This window comes from Spodoptera frugiperda, chromosome 25, assembly GCF_023101765.2.
Source record: "Spodoptera frugiperda isolate SF20-4 chromosome 25, AGI-APGP_CSIRO_Sfru_2.0, whole genome shotgun sequence".
Taxonomy (NCBI): Eukaryota; Metazoa; Arthropoda; class Insecta; order Lepidoptera; family Noctuidae; genus Spodoptera; species Spodoptera frugiperda.
Genome location: NC_064236.1, coordinates 11,411,524 through 11,433,294, shown reverse-complemented (window position 1 = coordinate 11,433,294; position 21,771 = coordinate 11,411,524). Strand labels below are relative to the sequence as shown.

The 21,771-nt window shown below is 36.4% G+C and overlaps 1 protein-coding gene across 1 annotated transcript in view; it reads left to right on the top strand.

The window, feature by feature from the left end:
* The window catches only part of LOC118268219 (uncharacterized), a 50,911-nt gene that overhangs the window by 13,092 nt on the left and 16,048 nt on the right, over nucleotides 1-21,771 (top strand). The window contains exons 5-7 of the mRNA XM_035582606.2: nucleotides 721-969; nucleotides 1,902-2,047; nucleotides 3,026-3,172. Of these exons, the coding sequence (XP_035438499.2) occupies nucleotides 721-969; nucleotides 1,902-2,047; nucleotides 3,026-3,172 (542 nt within the window). The remainder of the gene's footprint in view (nucleotides 1-720; nucleotides 970-1,901; nucleotides 2,048-3,025; nucleotides 3,173-21,771) is intronic.

Genomic DNA, 21,771 nt, shown 5'->3' with positions numbered 1-21,771 from the left:
CGGCACATATTCATTACACATTTTACTCGTACCATTACTTAGCTTACTATCAGTGAAAACAGTCACATAATTTCACATCTTAGCTATTACATCCTCGCAGCATAGCTACTTAGCATATCTCTGGTGAAAAAGCACCCTTTGTCTGCGCTTATGTCCCGGTAACTGCAAAAATGTTTAAATTATTATTATTTACTAAAATGCTGATATTATTATTTACATGTGTATCATGTTTGTACAGAATATTTATTTATATAAAAGCGCAATAACATAAAATTTTTAGCTAAGGTTGTCCTTAAAAAATGGACCTACAAAATGCTTATAATTATGGCACTCAACACAAATATGGCCCTGAAACAAACGAAACAAATAAATAAAAGGAAATGAAATTTTACGTCTCGTTTGCTTTGAAATATCATCCATGAAATATTCGAATGCGAGAAACAATATGCCTAGATTTTTATTTCAATTCAATGCAAGTGAAATTTATAAAAAAGAATTGTAAGTTGTTTTTACGAAGCGCAAATTATTTCGATGCTTCGTTCCAAGGTTACAGGTAGTGAATAAACATACTACATCACTGCTGTGACCTTTGCTGGTGCCTGTTCTATACTATGACTTTCTGATAATATGATGTCTGTTTATTGTATCACTTTGTTATCATCAATATATTTCTTTGTTTTTATCTTATGGAAATTTGCAGAAACTTATTATTTTTAACAGGATTCATCATACTTTACCGTCGTGTTAGAAGCACTAAAACTTGACTGCCGAGCACAAGGCAAGTGTCTCATGGGTGCTACCGAAATGGGTCAACTTGCGATGGAATACCTGGACGATAGAAAATACGAATACAATAAATTAGAACGCGAGATCAAAGCGAACATGAAGGAACGAGAGAGGACGCTGAAGTTGGCTCGCCGCGAAGTCGCGTACTTGACAGATTCATTTCCCAGTCTCATTCGGAAGGAGGTAAATAAAACAAACAACATGTTTGCTTAAGGTAATCAGTTTATTTACCGCATCGATGCTCACCTGGTTTGCTATCTCATTCGAAAAGCATCAGGATCTCTTATTTCTCGATAAACATTTTTACAACTACACAACATGGCTAGTGTTTGATTGCTATCGAGTCCGGCGAAGCTTTAATCGATAACTGTGTTGAACGTTAGTTCTTTTAATTTTCACATTAATTTGTACGTTGTACAGTCAGTGTTGGATAGTTTGAGACCTCATATTGTAAATAGACGCAAGCAAAAAGTCGTACAAATATAAAAGTTATCTTATAGTTATTGACAGTAACTGTAATCGGTTAGAAATCTTAGAATGAATATTCACAGAGACTAAATCGTCTTAACTTTTTGAACTACTGGTTGACTATAATAAAATAACTTTGTCGCGATATTATTAACCTTTTGATCGTGTTTATTAATTGTTTCAATATGATAGTTACAGGAGTGATAGACAGGTACTAACTAATTGACCACGACTGTACCGACAGTGAATTTGTCGTTTATACACAGTGTTTAGTTAGTACAACCAGATTTAGAGTTTAATTCAATTAACAATCTACTGCGTGATTCCTACATATTATAGTATAACCTACAGTGAGTGTTGACAGTCTTCGAGAGTCAATCTAGATCAGAGCGTCAAACATGATAGTTACATAATACGAATGTACATAAATATTATAAATATAATTTGGCATAATGTGTAGGTAGTACGAGTAGAAAAGTCAGCTTTCCCACGACTGCCCTTCTCTCTCGATGCCTCTAAATCCTTAATGATCTGCTAACGCGAATGTTTCGAGCGAGCATTATTTATTTGTGAGGTGCGTCAAAGTTTGATTTGCGTGCAAAGTTATGTATAGTGGTTTACCAGACACAATACATTTGTGTTAATAGGAAATCACGAACCTGGACGACTTGTATGAAGATGAAGACGTTGGCAGTCAACATTCCATACATTGGGAACTCGATGAAGTCATGAGGATTTGCAAACGTTTACAAAAAGCTACTCTAGTTTCTTCGTTTGATCAAATACTCCTAAGGTAAGTGAATCCAGTGGTAAAATGAGAATTAATTACTATGTTATCGACTCGACTTACTTACGTAGCTGTTTGACGAGGAACTAGAAGTTTCAAGCTATGCTAGAGGCTCATACATGAGCACCATTCCGCGACACACGACGTAGGGTTCAATGTGTACTTATTGCGAGTAGCAGCGCGGCGATCGCCGCGGCCTGAAACTGGTCGAGTTCCTCGTCAAACAGTTACGCGAGTAAGCCGATAGCATAATAAGTAATTTAGAATATCTCACGAAAGCTATAATAAAATGAGAATTGCGACATTTGTATGAAGTTTCAAGAATGTGAGAAACTGCCAACCTTCATTTTTCCCTATAGCTGTAGTGGAAGCGGTTACTGTTATGTACGTATAATGGTTTGAGTAAAGGCTTTTCAGTGTCGCAGTCTAGTAATAATTTTCCTTGCGATATACCACTTATGTGCATTTATTATACTCGTCTCAAAATAAAAGGCCCACTTTCACATTTCTCATTCAAGTCTCGATGACGTTGTAACTTTGCTACACTCCATATTATCACTGCATACATATTATATTAAAGTGTTATGTGTATACAGCAAATTGTCAAATTAAGCCGTTTAATTTGTGACGATTTGCTGTGTTCGCCAGGATAGCCTAATAATTACTGCTTTAAACCTCGTATCTATTGTACTTACCTAATTGTCGAGGTAACATAGGTTAACATTTGAAAACAACATTGTTCGATGGTTTAGCTAAACTAAATAGGCATGTCGACCCGCTTTTACAAGAGATTATGGTGGCAAAACTCATTGGTGCCACTTTAATGTTCAGTTTCTGCGTGAACAAATCATTTAACGTGTTTCTTTTATTCTGAAGCTACGAGTAACCTTTCGCCAGGTGCTTTACATATTTAAATTGAGTGTACCATCTACTTTGCATTTGAATTTATTGTGTTGGCTACGGTACTGCTAATGCATTTTTCAGGTTGAAAGAACAACGTTACCAGTCGGGCAGGTTGATGATGGCTTTAGCTCTGAACAGTGAGAAGCGCGACACTCTCCTCGAGGACCGCAAACATGCCATTTTGATGCTTGACACACTCAAGAACGTAGGACAAGAACGGACTGGCGCGTATGTATCATCTATATAATTATTTCCATACTAGCTGACCCGACAAACTTTGTACCGCCTCTAAACATTTATTTCTCACCTTTTAAACCTTCCCTGGACTTCCACAACTAATTCAAGACCAAAATTTACCAAATCGCTCCAGCCGTTCTCGAGTTTTAGCGAGACTAAATAGGCAATTGATTTTTATATATAGAGATTCCATTTGGGTACTAGACTCTAGTACGCATTAGCTGTATTGGTGAGTACAGATTTTAACATGTTTTTTAATTATATTGGCACTGTACTCCACAAATACAAACTAAAAAATCTAATGCCTAAATATTTTAAAAAACCTAAATTTTTTATATTAAATAAGTAGCAATAATTGTCAATCTTGGTAGAAATTTATTGTAAATTGTGATAAAATCGAAAATAATTTGTCAAATTCAAATTTTTGTCGAAACGGTCTGGTGTCTCTGCGACCCGGGTAAGGTTTTTATTGTTTTCTTTAGTAGGCACAAGGGGGCCTAACAAGTAACATAAAATATTCGATATTATTGCTCTACTTTACGTAATAACAATATTATAAGCTAGAATCAAAGTATGTATTTCCGTTGCCACAGTACGAAATAGACTTTGGTATACACGAAGTAATTGCCAAATGCATAGTGTAATATGTATTTTATTTCTATATTTTATATTTATACTAACAAAAGTTGAGTTTTTTTTTTACGTTTGATGGGTTGACTTTGGCTGCTATCTCGCCTGTTCGTAATGATGCGGCCTAATGGAGCACGTCTGCCCATAGACCTAACTCGGACTTTGAAGACACCCAGGTTATACCCAAGGAAACACAGATCGGCAAAGAATTTCACTCTCTAGCAGTTCGTTTGAAACAAAGCGCTTGGTGCGAGTGGGTGGGAAATCTACCATGAAGCGGTTTTCGCCGAGTCTTGTGATTCGATGATTTAAAGGACTAGGGGGAATCAAGTTGCAATTCCACCTCGATTAATCTTACAGAGTATGAACGTGACTGATGATCAATTTCATACTATTTGTTTGTGATGATTTTTTTATAAATAAAGTAATAAATTAACAAAATGAGTATTAGTGATATATTGGCTGTGCTACACGTAGTACAAACGTAGTTTACACTATAATTGGCAATGTACTCTCTGAAGTACACAGGTTTTCGAAAACTGTAATACAGATTTTTTCCATAATTTTTTTCACTCCTCTGGGATCATAATAAATACAAAAATAACATTAAAATGTTTAAGAAATTTTAGTTTAAGGGTTAATATATGAAACAAAACAAACTATGCCTATATCAAACTATCCTTTTATCCTTTTGAAAACCGTAATCTATTTCACTGAAATAAAATTGCAACAAAATACTAAAATACTGTCAATCGGAGACTAATCGGATAACAACACGAGTGGCGTTTATTTAGAATGTGCTGCAATCCGATTGTAAAAAAATCATTTTAATTTGAAGCTTGTTCAACTGAAGCTACGAATTACGCAACTGTACATACATATGTTATTTTATAAAAAGTTAAAAACGATTGATAACCATTGACATCAAATATTTGTATGACAACGGCGCCCGAATGCTTGACGTGCTTTCTCAAGCTGGGAAACTATACATCCCTGAAATTCGAGACTCCCCTTTGTATCGTTAATTTCAATTGAAAAATAGTAGTTTTTGTCCCACTGTTTGAATCTATCGCGGCACAGCAACAGTCATTGTTCTATCAAGTAAATAGGTACCTATATAATTACATACTTATTAGCTGGTTAGAAGGGTACCTAAAACCACCTAAAAACGGTAACAGTTTCCTCGAAATGTAGGTAAATATTTCCTATAACGATAACAACACGAAGTCACATTTAATAGCGTGCACATTGTGAATGAGATCGGAGGTCGGTGCCCGCTGACCTGACCTAGGGTTCAATGTGTAGCTATTTGGTTATTAAAGCAGGTAGTCGGCTGTGATAGACTGACTCAATGTTTGCGGATCTGGAATTTTATTGTAAGTCTTATGAACTTATTATTATGCAACCTTTTATTTTGGGAAGTGGAAACTATTATTTTCTTTTTCTTCTCCTCTAATAATATCTTCTGATTAATTTCGTAGCGGGATTCAAGACAGTCATTCATGGTTCCGATGTTTTCATGGTTGTATCCACTGTAGACCCTTACAGGAGTTGCAGCAGTGTGGGAGGTAGTGGCGGGCTTGTCACATTAAAAAAAAACCTTTTATTATATGCCAACATTATCTATTATTAAACATTGTAGCGCTCTAGCACAGATTGAATCTCAAAGCTTACACAAGGTCTTAGTTGAAGTTTATTATTATACGTCACCTATTGCATAAACCTTATGCACGTGACATTGAAAATACAGGAGTGGAAAATAGAGATAAGGGCTATTTCTGGACATGAGTGCTCTAAGAGATACTAGGCGTCGACAGATTTATTCTGCAATAATGAGTTGAACTATTAACAGTGACACTTTTGCTTTGCTAATTGGCCTCTTTACAGCTCCTGTCTGTATTTGTTTAATACCGGAATAACGATTGACACACTACCACTACACTCATCATTTAACGATGTGATATAGATTTGGCATTTTCAAGTATTACACTTATTGACAAATAACAAGCATTTGTACATCGGCCTCGAATACGGCTTTCGGAACCAATTTCAACAAATTATTGTTATTTACTAGCTTCTGCTCGCGACTTCTTCCGCGTAGAATATTGACATGGCAGTATTTGAATGCTAAAACTAGTATTTTCTAAAGTATATTCAATGGCTATAACAAATGTCAACAGAATCGATTTAATGCCTAAGTTATATTTATTGGGCAATGAATTTATTTTCGTGATTTAAAAAAATAAACCAGCCCACAATGGTTTTACTAGAACAATGCCCATTCCCGATTCCCGTTTTATTTATAAAACTATTCTTTGTCCTTCCCCGATCGCGAACCTATTGTTTACCGAATTACAACACATGGTTCGAATTCCTGTCGGATTTTCGTATTTTACGATTCATTTTTATATTGAAAGTTATGCAGTGATATAGAAGAACGCAAATGTTTTCGACCAATTTCGCAAAACTATCTTGTGCTGTTAAGAATGGAGACACGTCAGAACGTGAAATCTTCATCGACATTGACATTGGCGTTGAAGATTTAACGTTTACTTTAGCTTAGACGGTGACCGTGAACGATAAGGTATTTTTACGGTTTCTAAAATCTATCTAAGCGCCTTAACTGTGTCGAAGGAATGAGGTGAAATTAATCTTCTAACACTTTCTACTTCAAGAGAAGGTCACGCCTCATCCCAGGTAGATCCACCGGATACCGACCTAACCGACGGCTTCCCAAGCTTTAATCAGACACCAGATCTCAGGGACATCAGGGAATCTGATCTTGTAAGAGACACCTACGGCTATGGTACTCAGGAATATGGAAATGTTTATCTAAGCAAACAAAAATCCTGCTATTTATAGAATATGCTTGTTCATATTTCCGTCACGTGGCCGGGTTGTTATTGACCGATATTAACTCCTTAATGACCATAGCGACGACATGTTTTCAGGTAGCGATTTGCATTTTATCAAGATAAGACTTAAGAACTTGTAACAGCGCGCTGCTAACCACTCCGCGACCCATTTATTCAAGTTAAATTGTTACTCTTTGACGTATAATAAAGTTTGTTGGATTGGAGGAAAAAGTGAATGGCCTCTTTCTTTGAACTTTTCAGTAATGATCACCAGATTGCCATTTAAGCCCTACTCGACGAAAATAATGTTTTATCATTGAATTCTTTATTTGTTGACCTTAACCTTTAGTATTATAATACAAAATGCACCAATAATTGAGTGAATATTGAATCAAGTTAACATACACGTGGCGAGATGAAAGCTTTGCGTAATTCAATTTATACCTCCGTCATGAAATCAGTAATCCGTTTTACCGAAATTGGTTAGTTTGGACTCTCGGATGTAATGGGTATTGAATTGAAATGAATTTTAGCTCGTATGAAATGTCAATCAATTAATTACTTTGGTATACAGATATTTTATGATTTGACGCATGACAGTACATGTATGACGATTGTTTCTGATTATTTAAATAGTTTGACTCGTGTTTGCTCGACTAATGTATTTTCCGATAATATGTTATTTTATTATCGTGAAATTTGATGATGATGATGTGGTTTGACACAAACGAATGGGCGGAAACTGGAAATTTAATTATGTTTAAAATATCGGAACACCTGCGTGTCAATAATAATGCAATTAGGCTCCACTCGCGAAGCATATGTATGAAATTTTTGCTGTTAAAAAAATCAATTGCGTTAATGTTAACCTTGTGTATACCTATTTTATTTAGTAAACAAGTATTGGTATATCAGTAATTATTAAGTAAGTAATGACTATGTGGATATGTAACACACACTATTGTACAATAAGTATAATTAAACTAAATCAATAAATGAAATGACTGCGGAAAATAAACATATTCATTCAAAACTCTTGGGTTAAAAATAAATACACCACAAACAGATCTTTTAAGCTTCGCTTTGTTATAATAGTTTGTAAAATCAAACACGTATTCATGAAATGGTATCGCACGTACCTAGCCGAGTGTTTCGTTGGATATTTCAGAGCCAATTCACACAATATTCAGACAGATATTCAGGCAGTAGCACTCCACACTAAATCACTGCCGAGCCGCTCACGGCCGGAGTAGTTGCATGAGATTTCTACAATGGATATTTGAATAATGTCTGCTAAACTTTTTTTTATTCTTTTTTTTTATTTAGTGGCCTACGGTCGGCGTTGATTATCTGATGGTAAGCGGTAAGCTATCGGCACTACCTATGGACACCCGCAACACCAGAGGAGTGCGTTGGCGGCATTTTAGGCTATAGGAATTAGAGATTTCCGGAGCTGCGGACTACCTAGCGGGCTTACCGACGCTCCGGCGCGAAGGGCAGAAGCAGGGTGGTGTTTAGCCAGTAAGAGTCTGAAACTCCCTATCGCCTCGCCCAAGCGGGAGAAGTCATTGGATGATTTTCCCCCCTTATAAAAAAGTAATAGAGATTTGGAGATCGGGTATGGGAAGATGAATGTTGGGGTTTCTAGCAGCCTCATTCACAAGGCCAACACAACAGAAAAGTTGCTTTACGCTGGTTTTCTGTGAGGCGGCATATAAATAATTGCGGTTAAGCTGGCTTACCTATTTGTGTCGAAACATGGCTTAAAGTCTATGGTATAACTGTGGGAGGGCCATGCTTCGGCACGATTGATACCCCTTCGACCGGAGTGATACCACCCACGGCCTTACAGAAAATCGTCGTGAAACAACGTTTGCGTTATGTTTCGTTGTGAGGTTACCGGAGGCCCAGTCACCCCCCTGCCCAATTCCCGATTCCCCAACAACCCTTGAATTCCTAACCCCCAAAAGGCAGGCGTTACAAGTGTAACGTCTTTGGTGTTTCGGGTGTCCATGGGCGGCAGTGATTGCTTACCATTAGGTGATCTGTCTGCTCGTTTATCAGCTTATACTATAAAAAATGCTTTTAAAAAGCCTGAAGTGTCGTCCGTCGTTTCAGTCGATTTTTGGGTACGAATCATTAGTAGCTACGCATTTGTGGTTCGAAATTCATACGGAAGATAATATTTTATTTCCATTAATTAAAAGGACTTGTGTGGGTGCCGGAGGGTTTCTTCATGCGGGTATTTCGGTTCGTTAGAGAGGTCATCTTTAAAAAATAAAAGCTAGGACCCCATTTTTGGTACCCCCAAAAGTTAGTAAAAAAATATATTTTAAAGTTTGCTGTGCCCGACAGGGTTCACTATTGTTACCTACCAAATGTTTACCACCTAAGCCTATATTGTGGAATGCAATAAAGAATTGAGTATTGAATTTGAGTATATATGTCAAGGTCAAAACCTTGTAAACAGTGCTATGTATCTGACCTCTCATTTCCAATTTAATTCATGTGTCTATGTCGATCTACCAATTATCAACTAGACACAATGTTAAGCACATTTAGTAATTAGGATTGTAGCGCACACATTGATCAGTTCTCGGAATTTCGTCGTGGAAGCTGCAGGTGCATTGATGGCCTACATTCCATTAGCTAGTTGTGTCAATCCATTCATTGTCATTGTCAATAGCTATGTCTTAGGCCCCGTTCACACTATGCTGAAATACAGATACAGATAACATAAGATGTTTAAGTGTGAGAGAGCCATGCTTCGGCACGAATGGGCCGGCTCGACCGGAGTGATACCATGGCCTCACTGAAAACCGACGTGAAACAACGCTTGCGTTGTGTTTCGTTGTGTCAGTGAGGTTACCGGAGGCCCAATTGCTCCCTCCCCAATCTTTCCAATCCCCGATTTCCCAACAACCCTTAAATTCCCAACCCCCTAAAGGCCGGCAACGCACTTGTAACGCCTCTGGTGTATTAGGTGTCTATGGGTGGCAGCGATTGCTTACCATCAGGTAATACGTCTTCCATAAAAAAAAGATATTCTAAGATCCCACGCAAGTACGACCTTCACTGATCTGTCAACCAGGTGAAAAATATATTATAAAGATTAAACTATGTTTGTGTATGTATATGTATGTATTAATAAGGTTGCCATTATAAAAATGGTCATAGCGCCTCTACTAGGAGAACACCAAAATTTGCTAAAAACCAACTCCCGTACTATAGTGTTTACACGCTAAGAAAAATATCGATCCCGGTATTTTTTTGAGTGTGGCGATAAATCGATCGACTGCATAATGAACCGACCCTTACTTAACGTGTAACGAGCTTCCAAAATTGAATACTGTGCACAGAAGGGGAGAATAGTTAGTACCTATATCCCTAGCCTTCACCTAGTTCCTGTTCAGATTATAGAAATATCATTATATTTGTGGTTTATATAGTTTTATAGTGTCCAGAGAGTTTATAGAGTATATTGTGGAGTAAAAAGAACTAAATATTAAAGAGACGCTGGTTGAATGGTAACTAGTTTGACTTCTGAGGATATTAAAGTCCTAGCTCCACTTACCAGCCGAAAAGTAATTAAACAGTTTTTGGTTGAAAGTTACCAGCAATAGCATTGAGCCTATAGCCAGTTAAATAGCACAGCGCCTCCCTCGACACCCCACAACACGAGCCGCTTTGTACCCCTTTCGGAATAACAAATCTGATGTTATTTTATAATTACTCTATATTGTATGATTGATACCTCATTGTCTATTAAAACACCCTCATGAACATGAACTAGTTCATTCATAATTATCTCTAAAAGTCGACTAAAATCGATGAGATAAAGTTGCTCAGTGGAAAATGAAGCATATTTTGTACCTAATAGGCTTCATCTTTTAATTTACCGCTTTCCTTTGCTCGAGACACTTTTCTTTAGCCTTGTTAGTATAAAAATAAAGAAGGCCTGCGGCACTCGACTCGAGTCGTGATTCTGTGGCTAATTTTAGTCGCATTATGCGATGATGGCTTAGGAACGAAATAGGACATCTGCGTGAATAAGTTAAAGGTGTTTCATTAGGGCCGACGATAGGCCACATCTAATCGATATGCAGCTCTATGAATTTTTAAGCTCGACGTGAGTGATTGATACATACTCGTATACATTCTGTTCCGTTAATTATGTGTGTAGTAAGGAAAGAGTTTGAAAAGTATTATAGTGTAGTTTCATGAAGTTGTGGTTTTCGTTTTCAGGGAAAATACTAATAATAATTTCTGTTTACAATGGTAAAAATCAGCCTACAGACATACTTACATATTATGTGATAAGTTAATACTTATCACACTATCATAAAACTTCTTGATAATCAAGTAGTGATGCATATAGGTTTAGCAAATAAATTCAAACGGAGGATGACCTTGGAAAGACCTACTTCGTATATTATATTCTGGTAGAGCGAGGTCCACGCTGGACGTTAGCACAAAAACTTTCTTTGACCATGAATATTCTCCGCTGTAGTTTGCAGTAGGTCCTATACTACCTACTTGTTAAAAGTGCAGCACTGTCTTAAGTACAAGACGGTAACTTGTCAAAGTTAAAGCGTTTATTTCTTTGAGAACACTTACAGCTACTTCTGTATTAGCACGAACTTTGTTGGCCACAGAGCAGAAAATTTTACGTTGAAAAAATTTAAATTCACTCAGCTAACGAGAAGGTTAAAAGTGTAGGCGTATATTTTTAAACATTTTTAATACTGCTGTTATGCAATAGGACAGGGCTATTTAAAACTATTTCTTCTAAGAATGATACTTTAGGTTTGTTTAAACGTTGGGTGTCAGCCTCACCTTAAGCCCTCTCTGGACTATTTCACAACTACAAGTATTTACATTTAATTATATAGCCTCCCTTATAGGCGGGTTGGAAGCGCCTGCATCTAGCGGCTCCCTGCGACCTCAATCAGGGCATCGGTTCACCTTGTAGATGGACGTAATGCGTCTTGCCAGTACGTGACTTTCACTGGTAAACCTCCCTACCCCAGCTCAGTTCTTCGAGCTATGTGCCTTGCCCATTACCACTTCAGCTTGCTAATCCACTAAGCTGTCTCGGCGACTTTACTTCGTTTACGGATCTCCTCATTCCTGACTCGATCATGCAAAAAATATCAAGCATAGCCCCAGTAGGGCTGATGCCTAATCCGGAGCTGCGGACTACCTAGCGGGTTTACCTGGGCTCCAGCTCGAAAAGCAGGAGTAGGAACGGGGTGGTTTTTAGTCAGTAAGAGTCTGACACTCCCTCTCGCCTCGCCCAAGGCGGGAGAAGTCATTAGATGATTTTCGCCCCTCAAAAAAAAGCCGATTCTATAACACGCTGACGTTGACCTTGAGCTTCCCTATGAGACTTATAGTGAGACTACGTTTCAGTCCCATAGATTATCACTGGTTATACACACACATACACACACACACACAAAGGTTATAAAATTGTCTTGAGGCCCTGAGGTATGCTGGATAAGAAGATGTTGCGAAGTTTCCAGACTGCTGCCCTTCCAAGTCTGATTCGACGATTGAATTTATCGAAATTGAACGACTTGTACATATTCGTCGACTGCGCGAAAAGTTTTTTCGTTAACTCTTAGGAAAACCTAATAGCGTCCTGTCCGAGAAATTGGTTGAATTGATTAGTATTTGAAATAAAAATATGCACTGTAAATTACATATACAGAAATAAATTTGAAAGTGAATTACCTGGAAACGCTAACACTAGTTCAAGGAAGTCAGTAATTGGTCCGCTGCACTGTGTTCATTAAGTGTTATACGCGGGGAACTATAAATACTTGAAGTATACAAAATGTATTACAACAAATGTGCTTTTAACTACGTTTAATTAAATGATACGAGACACCTAGATTACATTTTCACCTCGTCGTAGGCAAGTTGCCGGGTTATCAAGTCAGTAAAACCGAGCAGTTCTAATTTAATAGAGTTTCCCGGTGCAGCGGTCGCCGCAAACCGGGCTGGGATGAGCTCCGTCTCGCCGGATACCGAACTTTATATACACACCGTCACCGCTACACTATTGTTGAATAAATATTGGGTAACCCAAACGTTGTTTAAAGGAATGCTCGATGAAATTATTCTGTAAAACATAAAAGATAAACATAAAATAAAATCTTTTTCTTTCGTAAACTCCTACCCGAAACCATGTAGTCGCATACTGGAGTACCTGAATGCTTATGCATTATAAGGGTCAATTGGGACCTTACTCTTGAAACAAATTTCATTGTCAATCTAATTTTAACCAATAAAATTTCAATAATTATTCCATGACAAAACTATACAACCCCAATCGTAGCTGTTAATAGCATACAGAGTACGGAATATAAAGCCAAACTCAATACCATTTAGTTCATTCAATATCCACGCAATACGGCTGCAATGGCCGCTACTGTGTGCTACTCAAAAGCACGAAATTTCTCAATACCAATGTCAATCGATTGGAATCGGATTTAAGAGTAAGCCCCCTTAGTTACTGATGTCTAATCGCCTTACTCAGAGTCATGTAATGGTTACTTAATCCAGTCCATCGCAATTGTTTTCGGAATAAAATCGTTACTAAGGCATAGTTTAAGTAATGATTAAATATATCTGAGTATTACGCAATCACCCATTCCCAATCTTCCCAATTCCCCGACAACCCTTAAATTCCTAACCCCCAATGGTCGGCAACGCACTTGTAACGCCTTTGGTATCTCGGCTGTTCATGGGCGGCTGCGATTGCTCATTATCGATATTCCACAAGATTCCTTTTATCTAGTGGTGCCTATATGGTAGTGGTAATAAATACGACGCAACGAAATAAATCTGGTCTAATAAATAGCAAGTTTTGTGAGTACCAAACAAAATCGTAAATGGTTATAAAGATCATGATGCGAACATAGTGTTTATCAATAATATGAAGGTTACATAGCCTTTTTAATAACACGATATGTACAGTTAAACCGGGATTATGTTTGCATATACTTGTAGAGAAAATGTCAAGGTTTGTTACAAAGGCAGGAATGAAACACATATTTTGCTAATATACACAAGTTTCCGAGGAACTTATTAATTAGCGTTTGATTAGTGTAAATGCATTTCTTACATAGGAATGGCTTTGAGATTTAATTAGGTTTATTTTGCATTTTGCTTTGAAGTATTGATTTCAAAGAAATATGAAGGTCAATGTTTTTACACGAGTGGAAAAATCCAATTAGTAGTTTTTCCAATATTGTGCGATTGAATACTAATATTTATATTGAGCTTCATTGCAATAACTTGAGTTCAAGAAGCATCTGTCTACTTAGTTCCGATCGAAAGTACTCGATTTTAAAGAACCTCGCTCGATGCCAAAGGAAAATTGTTTTCAAGTAAATATGAAAGTGTTTTTTAGTTCTTCACTTTTATGATTTAATTATCTCTTGTGTCTAACTGCCACACTCAGAGTCATTTAATGCTTACTTAAACTATTCTTGAGTAACGATTTTGTATGGAAAACAACTGCTAAGGACTGGGTTAAGTAACCATTAAATGACTCTGAGTGTGCGAGTTAGTGTTGCAACTGTTGTTTGTAATGCCATGAGCTTTTCATTATAAATCCCGTTTGTGGATAGTTAGAGTTGTTCGACCTAGGTAAGTTATGGGATTAGTACCCCTTTGTTATACTTTATTGGCCAAAAGTGGGTGTTGTGTACATAACTTACATACACTTTACACTACATAATACAAGGCTTGTAAGCTTGGGACAACTGTAGTCTATAAAAATTTAATATAGTGTATAATAAGTTTTTAACGATTTCGCTCGCAATACTCCAATACCCCAATGCCCGTAATACGCAATAAATGGTTCCCATTTGTTATTCAAGACTATAATCTAATTATGTACTAACATGCAACTCTTTTAAGAGTAGTTTTCGCGTCAAACAGCAAAATTAAGCATCCTCATAAACTTCCCTCTTTATAATATAACTGTAATAAATACTCCATTACTCCAGGGAGTATACATAAGCGTGTAATGTAGAAATTAGCTAGTCACCATATAATTGCATATTGCATCGGTAATGATATTGCTGGAAGCTCTGCCTATTTAATGTCGTTACTGGCACGGGCGCACTCCGTTCGTGGAGGTTTATGTTAAACCTAAATTTACCTTTCACAGTAATCCTGTTAGCAGGGCTATAGAATGTGAATGCAATTTGACTGACAAGGCCGCTGCTTGCCCGACGATATTAGTACTACTTATTAAAGCACCACGTGGAATGTTTAACTGATTTTTAACTTCATACAGAGGCAGAGACAATGGAACGCTAATTGCTTCGAATCTTGCCTCTTTCATATTTTGTTTTATTTTTAACTTCACTGAAATAAATGAGTGACAGGGATCTCTGTGTGCGGATCGACTCTTACTTGCCCGGTTTTTATACTTCGCCCGCAGTTGAAAAGGACTTTTGTCACCGCCTACTCTTAGTCTTTTCAAGCGACCCAAAATATGAGCGGAATTAATATCACAATCCCGTATTTAACAATTAGAAATGCGACAATCTGTATTGTATACTCTGCTGCTTTGTTTAAACATCAAACGACGAATAAATAAAGGAATCCAGATTGACTTTCATAATAACAATACAAACATAAAGGTCGCGACGGTAAACATTTATTATATTATTGTTGTCTCGAAAAAGATCCGCTCTCTATTTTTGAATAAAAAGCTAATACAGGGCTATTATATACCGACGTGAAGAATATTTAGGTATGAAAATTAGTATCATCGTTTTTACTGAGTGAGAACATGTACCATGTGACCAAAATAAATACTAATAATGAATATGATTAGATTGGAAGTAACCCCAGTAGTGTTCTTCTCTAGTCGAGTGGTTGGTAATTCACGTAAATTGTGAGGAAGGACTTATGCGGCGTATGTTACTCTAAGTCTAAGTTACTGTGTTATGGAAAAATTAAGAAAATGCTTCGTCTTCTGAAGTCCTTAATGGAACAATTATTTTAAAATCCAAAGATTCTTCTGTTCGTGGAAAAATTGCTGAAGAAACGAGTTATTGAAGTGTAATGCAATATCTTCGTAGCATTTTAGAATTCTGGGGAAACTGAATTAAGTCTGTAGTCTGCAACATAATGTTGTTATTTTCTTTATTGGAATTCAATATTGTTGTTAATATTGCCGGAGTATTTTGTTCCTTGTACGTTTACTTTTTTCATTTTTAAACACAGTTTTTATCAGTACTTAATGTTGGTAATCTGTGCATTGATATTCGTAAACACGGATTGTTTACTACTGCGACTTGACTGTCATTAAATCTATTATTTAAAAGTAGGACAGTCATTCTTCGACCTTAATGTATTTTTTCAAGCTCAACAAACTATTACCGAATGTATTATTACCAACTGTTAAATATTGGATTGAGTACGTCACAATAAATGTTCACGTTATTTACGAACATTCGTTTTGCGTTCATGAAAAATAATGGTGGAGATTGATATAGGATACTTGTCTTTGTCTTGTACTTGTGTTTTGACAGGAGACTGTGTCTGGGCTATTATTAGTTGTAGTACCTATAGGTGTCTGGATGAAGAAGGTAAGTAGTAAGTACGCTGGATAATTATCTATCGATTTGCATCAAACTCGTAACAATCGGTTTTTAAAACTTTTCGGATTTTTTTTCAAGGGGGAAGTCCAATGACTTCTCCCACCTTGGGCGAGCGAGAGGGAGTGGCAGTGTCTTACTGACTAAAATCCACTTTGTTCTCTTCTCTTCCTGCTTTTCGAGCCGGAGCCCCGGTTTATCTTAGTTAAGGAGGAGGCGGAGCACGTGAGAGACTATTCACCTCATGGTCAAGATCGCGTGACGATCTCCAGGTACCTTAAGTGCGGGTCTTTGCACGGCGAGCAAGGGTAGCTCGCCACCCGACCGGAACCAGACCCAGTGTGTACGGCGCGTCGCGTTCCGTTCGCGCCTCGCGCACCAGATAACCGGGGCTCCGGCTCAAAGCAGAAGAAGAAACGGATTGGTTTTTACTAAAAGTCTAATACTCCCTCTCGCCTCATCCAAGGCGGAAGAAGTCATTGCTGAGCCGTTTTAGATATAGGAACGAATTTATTGATTTGTTACACAAACTAGCAGCGCTAGCAGTAAGGGTTAAACATTCATGAGTAGTCAGCCAGAAAGCCGCAGTCCTTGGAAATCTAAAATGGTATCCTCGGTAAGCGCACAGTTCATTAAATGTGCAAGTGTAATTGATTGCCATTAGCGTCAATCTGTTTGGAATACGTTCTAAAACAAAGAAAATTATTTCTTCTATTCCGTGCTTCATGGAAATTGGTTTAAAGTCAATTTTTCTTTATTATAGATATTTACTTATGTATTTGTGTCAATATAGTTAATAGCATTGCACAGACCCTTACTTCATAGCTTTCCGTCCATTAGTTGTTTGTTTTAAGAATACATACATAGTTATTTTTCTTTTCGTTTTCGTTCTCAAAACTTAAGGTAAACATATAGCAAACTAATGATTATTAGGATTCGTTTGTAAACATGCAAAATTAATTACACGAAAACATGTTGTAAGTTTAACTCGGAAGCTCATTCACAGTTTCATTAAAATATGAACATGTCGGACTGCGAGCGAGCGTCATGTCTGCGCAGTTTTTTTTAAAAGTCGGTCGTTAATATTGTTTCCAGAAATATGACTGCGAGCGGCGAGCTCTCAATTACATATGCTGTTTTTAATTTTCGTTTCGATAGAGACGAAAGTTTATGTAATTTGAATATTATTAGGTTTCACGGTGTATTGGTTATCTTGTAGTGAAGGTATTTGTTTTCCAACTACTCGAATTAGTAAGTTGAGATAATGATTTACTCACTCTCTTTCTTAGAGTTCTCTTTCTTCTCTAGTTGTATTGTACAGTGCTACGATGGAACTAATAGATGTTTTATTCTCGCTCCCTACTACTAAGCAGTCTATTTGAAATTGCAAGCGTACCTTCTGGACTGACATTATCTTATCAGCTACAAGACGTGCTGAACATAGGCCTATATAGTACTGACAAAGTCGTACCTAAACCCCCAGCTGTTACCCATTACGGTTCGAACGTATTCTAGTGCACTATATCCCTTCGGTAGATAGCAACGTTTGCCACATTTGACTTAGTAATACCCTGTCAGTTGCACAACAGTAATCAATAATCCTGCATTGAATCCCTTCGTCGTTGAAGCTGGGCATTTCAATTAGGTACTCTTATAAATGCAATAGTCTGCTGTCAGTCACCCGTTTTCGTAAGCACGAGACCTTTTTTTATGTATAAGTCGATACTTTATTAACCCAAGGGTTTATAGCATGATAAAATATAGTATAAAAGTACTATTTTACTAGTTTTATTTCTCAATGTATTTGCATATTTTTTTCTACACTGTTAGTCGGTGTCCAAATGGGCGCAAGAGGAAGACTCAGTTATGTTAGTTTTTATTACGACACATATATGTGTGTTAACTGACATTAATGCAAATAAGAATTAAAATTATTAATGCTACGTCCTAACAGTAAATTCCCAGATCACGTTTTTCTCAGGTACTTTCCATACCATAAGCTTAGTCGCCGAAATGCCCGTCCGATCAAAAATCATCACTATTATGTAGATGAAGGTTAATTATGTAATGGGAGTCAGAACCAAACGCACTGATTTTTTGAAAATCCTTGCAAATTCAATCTGTTTTGATAGTATACTTCCTACCTATCTGTAAGTAAATAGTATGCATAGGTACTTCTATGCATTCTATTTTTTTATCTAAACAAGTATTTTGTATAGAGCAAAGCATGGCAGTGTGTAATATCAGTAACAGTCCGTAAAAATATTTGTTTCACAGCCAGATGGCCGGTACAATAGTGAGAGTGCATTTTTAAAATATTACAAACATTCGTTCACACTTCCAATGGATGAGCACGACGCGTCGCTTTGATTTCCGCAGGGGACAAAATGTCTTTGTATGAGCTCAACAGTTGATTTTTCTAAAAAGTTATTTTAATCAAACTAAATATATGTATACATAGTTTTATATCAATATATGTTTACTTTTCAAGGTTATAAATACAAAGTGATTTATAACTTAAAATCTAAATAAATGCATATATTTTTTAACCGACTTCCCAAAAAGGAAGAGATTCTCAATTCGATCGGTATGTTTTTTTTATTGTATAATTAGGTATGTAATTATTGTTTTGATTGCTTATTGTCTCGAGATATAGTTTATACTTGAAGTTAGTTACAATTAAACCGATTGCAGCTAACTTCAAGTCAATTTGCCGTCTTTCAATAATAAATAAATGTATGCTGCTATTAGCCGGCTATTAGACTAATTAAGTCATCTACTTCGTGGGAAATGCACGTTCTGTTTGTCATCCTCATGCATTTATTATTTATCAATTATTGATCCTTTAGCAGTAGAATGGAGGTTTTAATGCATCGAAACAAACAGTCATTTTTTAATTATTCTAAGTATTTTTACAATCGAAAACTATTATGGCTTTGATCTGCTATCGACGACAATCCATTTTCATTTGAAGATGTAAGTAATTTATTACAGCTGGGTCTCTCGAATTCGAGGTGAAATACTAAATTGACTGGACTATAAGGCTTTTGTCTACTATCGACGACAATCTTTATGACAATTTTCATTTGAAGATGTAAGTAATTTATTCGTTTGCGACGCCATGTTTTTTTAAAGTGATAAATAAAAATGTCCATACACTTATGTATATTTGAGTACGCCTATAATGCAGTGGAAGTACGATCACGGCTTAATTATTTTATGTAGCACTTAAAATTTGCATCCGATTAAAACAGGAAGACCATGTCTTTACAGTGCTAAGAAATTTCCTCTCTTTCTCAGTTCATGTAAAGTTCAAATTCTATTGCATGAATATTGTGAATGAATCAATAGAATTAAGAGTAAAAAAATTTGTCCTTTTATCGTGTGGTAAAAGCATTTGCTATGGGTATAAGTAGACTTTTTGCTTTTACTGCATGTAACTAAGTAGGTACGTGCAACCGTTATCTTATAAAGTTAGAGAGTAATATATTTTACATGTGGACTTACTATGTACCTTCTAACAGTTTCTGAACGAAAACGAAACGAGAGCGCGTTCGGCGCTCTGGTTGGTTGATTCATTCGCGCCGACCAATCAGAGCGTCAGACGCGCTCTAAAGCAAACTCGTACTAAGGGAACTGGTAACATTAAAAAAAAAACAAAGTTTGATATCTTAAATTCACGTTGCAATACTTGCCAAAACTTAGTAACACTCGTATGTAAACTACTTCAGATGCATTTCACCTTGAATTAAATAGTTTTTTGAACTCAATACGAAATGTGCACAACAACTTCCATCTCGGAAAACTTAAGCGCACTCAGTGAGAATTACATTTTTAAATGAAAGGATTTTTTTCCTCACCATTGTTTATAGGCGTTGCAGTGTGAGAGCCTTAGGGTTCATGAACACTTTTGTAAATTATCGTGCATTCAGAACGCTGCAAATTGTGTAGACAAAGAGAAACATTTGTTTGCATTTTGTTTTACTATTTAAATATATTTTCCAACTAGCTTTTACCAGAGTGACGAATGGAGTTTCTTGGTAGTTCTTCTCCATTTGAAGCTACATTTTGGAACGAGCATCTAGCTTTATAGACAGACATACTGACAGACAGATAGATATTAGTTGACGTTTCAAAAGTACCTAAGTATTTATGGTTTAATTGGAATAAATGATTTGACTTTTTTTGACCAGCGGCTTTGTCCGCAATCTCCTAAGATAAGCTTATGTGTTATTCTCAACCATTATCTATACCTGTTTCAAGTTTCATCCCGATCCCTTCAGCTGTTTTTGAGTGAAGGAGTAACAAACAAACAAACATGCATCGCATTTGTAATAATAGTAGGATTGTTACGTAGTTCTTTATTATACAAGAATACGGTCTTGTTGTGACTGGTGTTAACGATGGCGTCCATGCAAACATGGATACAACTTCAAAAAGTTTTAATATGAACATAATTATATCGACTTCGGCATTCAGAATAACAATAAAGGGATAAAAAAATACCGTTGATACCTTCGGTAAACATATTTTTAACATCTTGAATTTATTTAAATATGTCATCTATATAACAAACAAGAAAAGATAAGTTCCCAAATGTATGTATTTCGAACAATGTTAATAAAATCGTACTTCAAACATCTTCCTTTAAATAAATCTTAAAATAATAAAATAGTCGAAACGTATATAAACCTTTTAAAAGTAGCATTGTTGGTAGAGAACATGGTACATTAAATTCACGCTATATTGTATTAATCCTTTCTCCAGCGCGCACGATTGTTCTACGTGAACCGCCCGAACATATTCTAGGTAAACAAATTATTATTTCGTAGGTTTAATATTCCAAAACAATATTACATATTATACACATTATTATATTGTTTGAAATATGGCCATTGTGGTTATTTATAAAATATTTTATTTCGCTACTTAAACAATTTTCGTTTCCCCGTAAAATCCACTTATTGGAAATAAAACTTTTGTTTTTCGATATTTAAGCTGCGTGTGGTTTCTATATAATGTACACATTTATGTAAAATACCGAAGTAATGAACAAAGATTCGTGAAACAATACCGGGACCGAGAAGTACTTACATTTATTTTACTGTGTTTTAAAATATCAAAGTCCTAAACACAAGAGATTCTGTTTACTGTCCTCTAAATGTACACAATTGTTACACTACCTACGAGTATTTGGTTTTGTGCTTAGGAAATCTGTCCACCACTTAGCACCTAGAACTTAGAACATTTTTATTGTGAATGTGGGTATTTGTAATGCATCGTCCTTGTAATGTATCACTCTTAGTGGCTAATAGACAACAGATTAGTCTTTATTTTCTTGTTTATAAAACGTACCCGTTCCCTAGGATTATTTTCTAATCTAAGTTCACATACACATGATTCTAGATCTGGTAGAGACCTAGCCCAGTATCTATCATCCCCAAAATAAAAGGTCAGGAAAGCCTAGCCCGATCTAGGA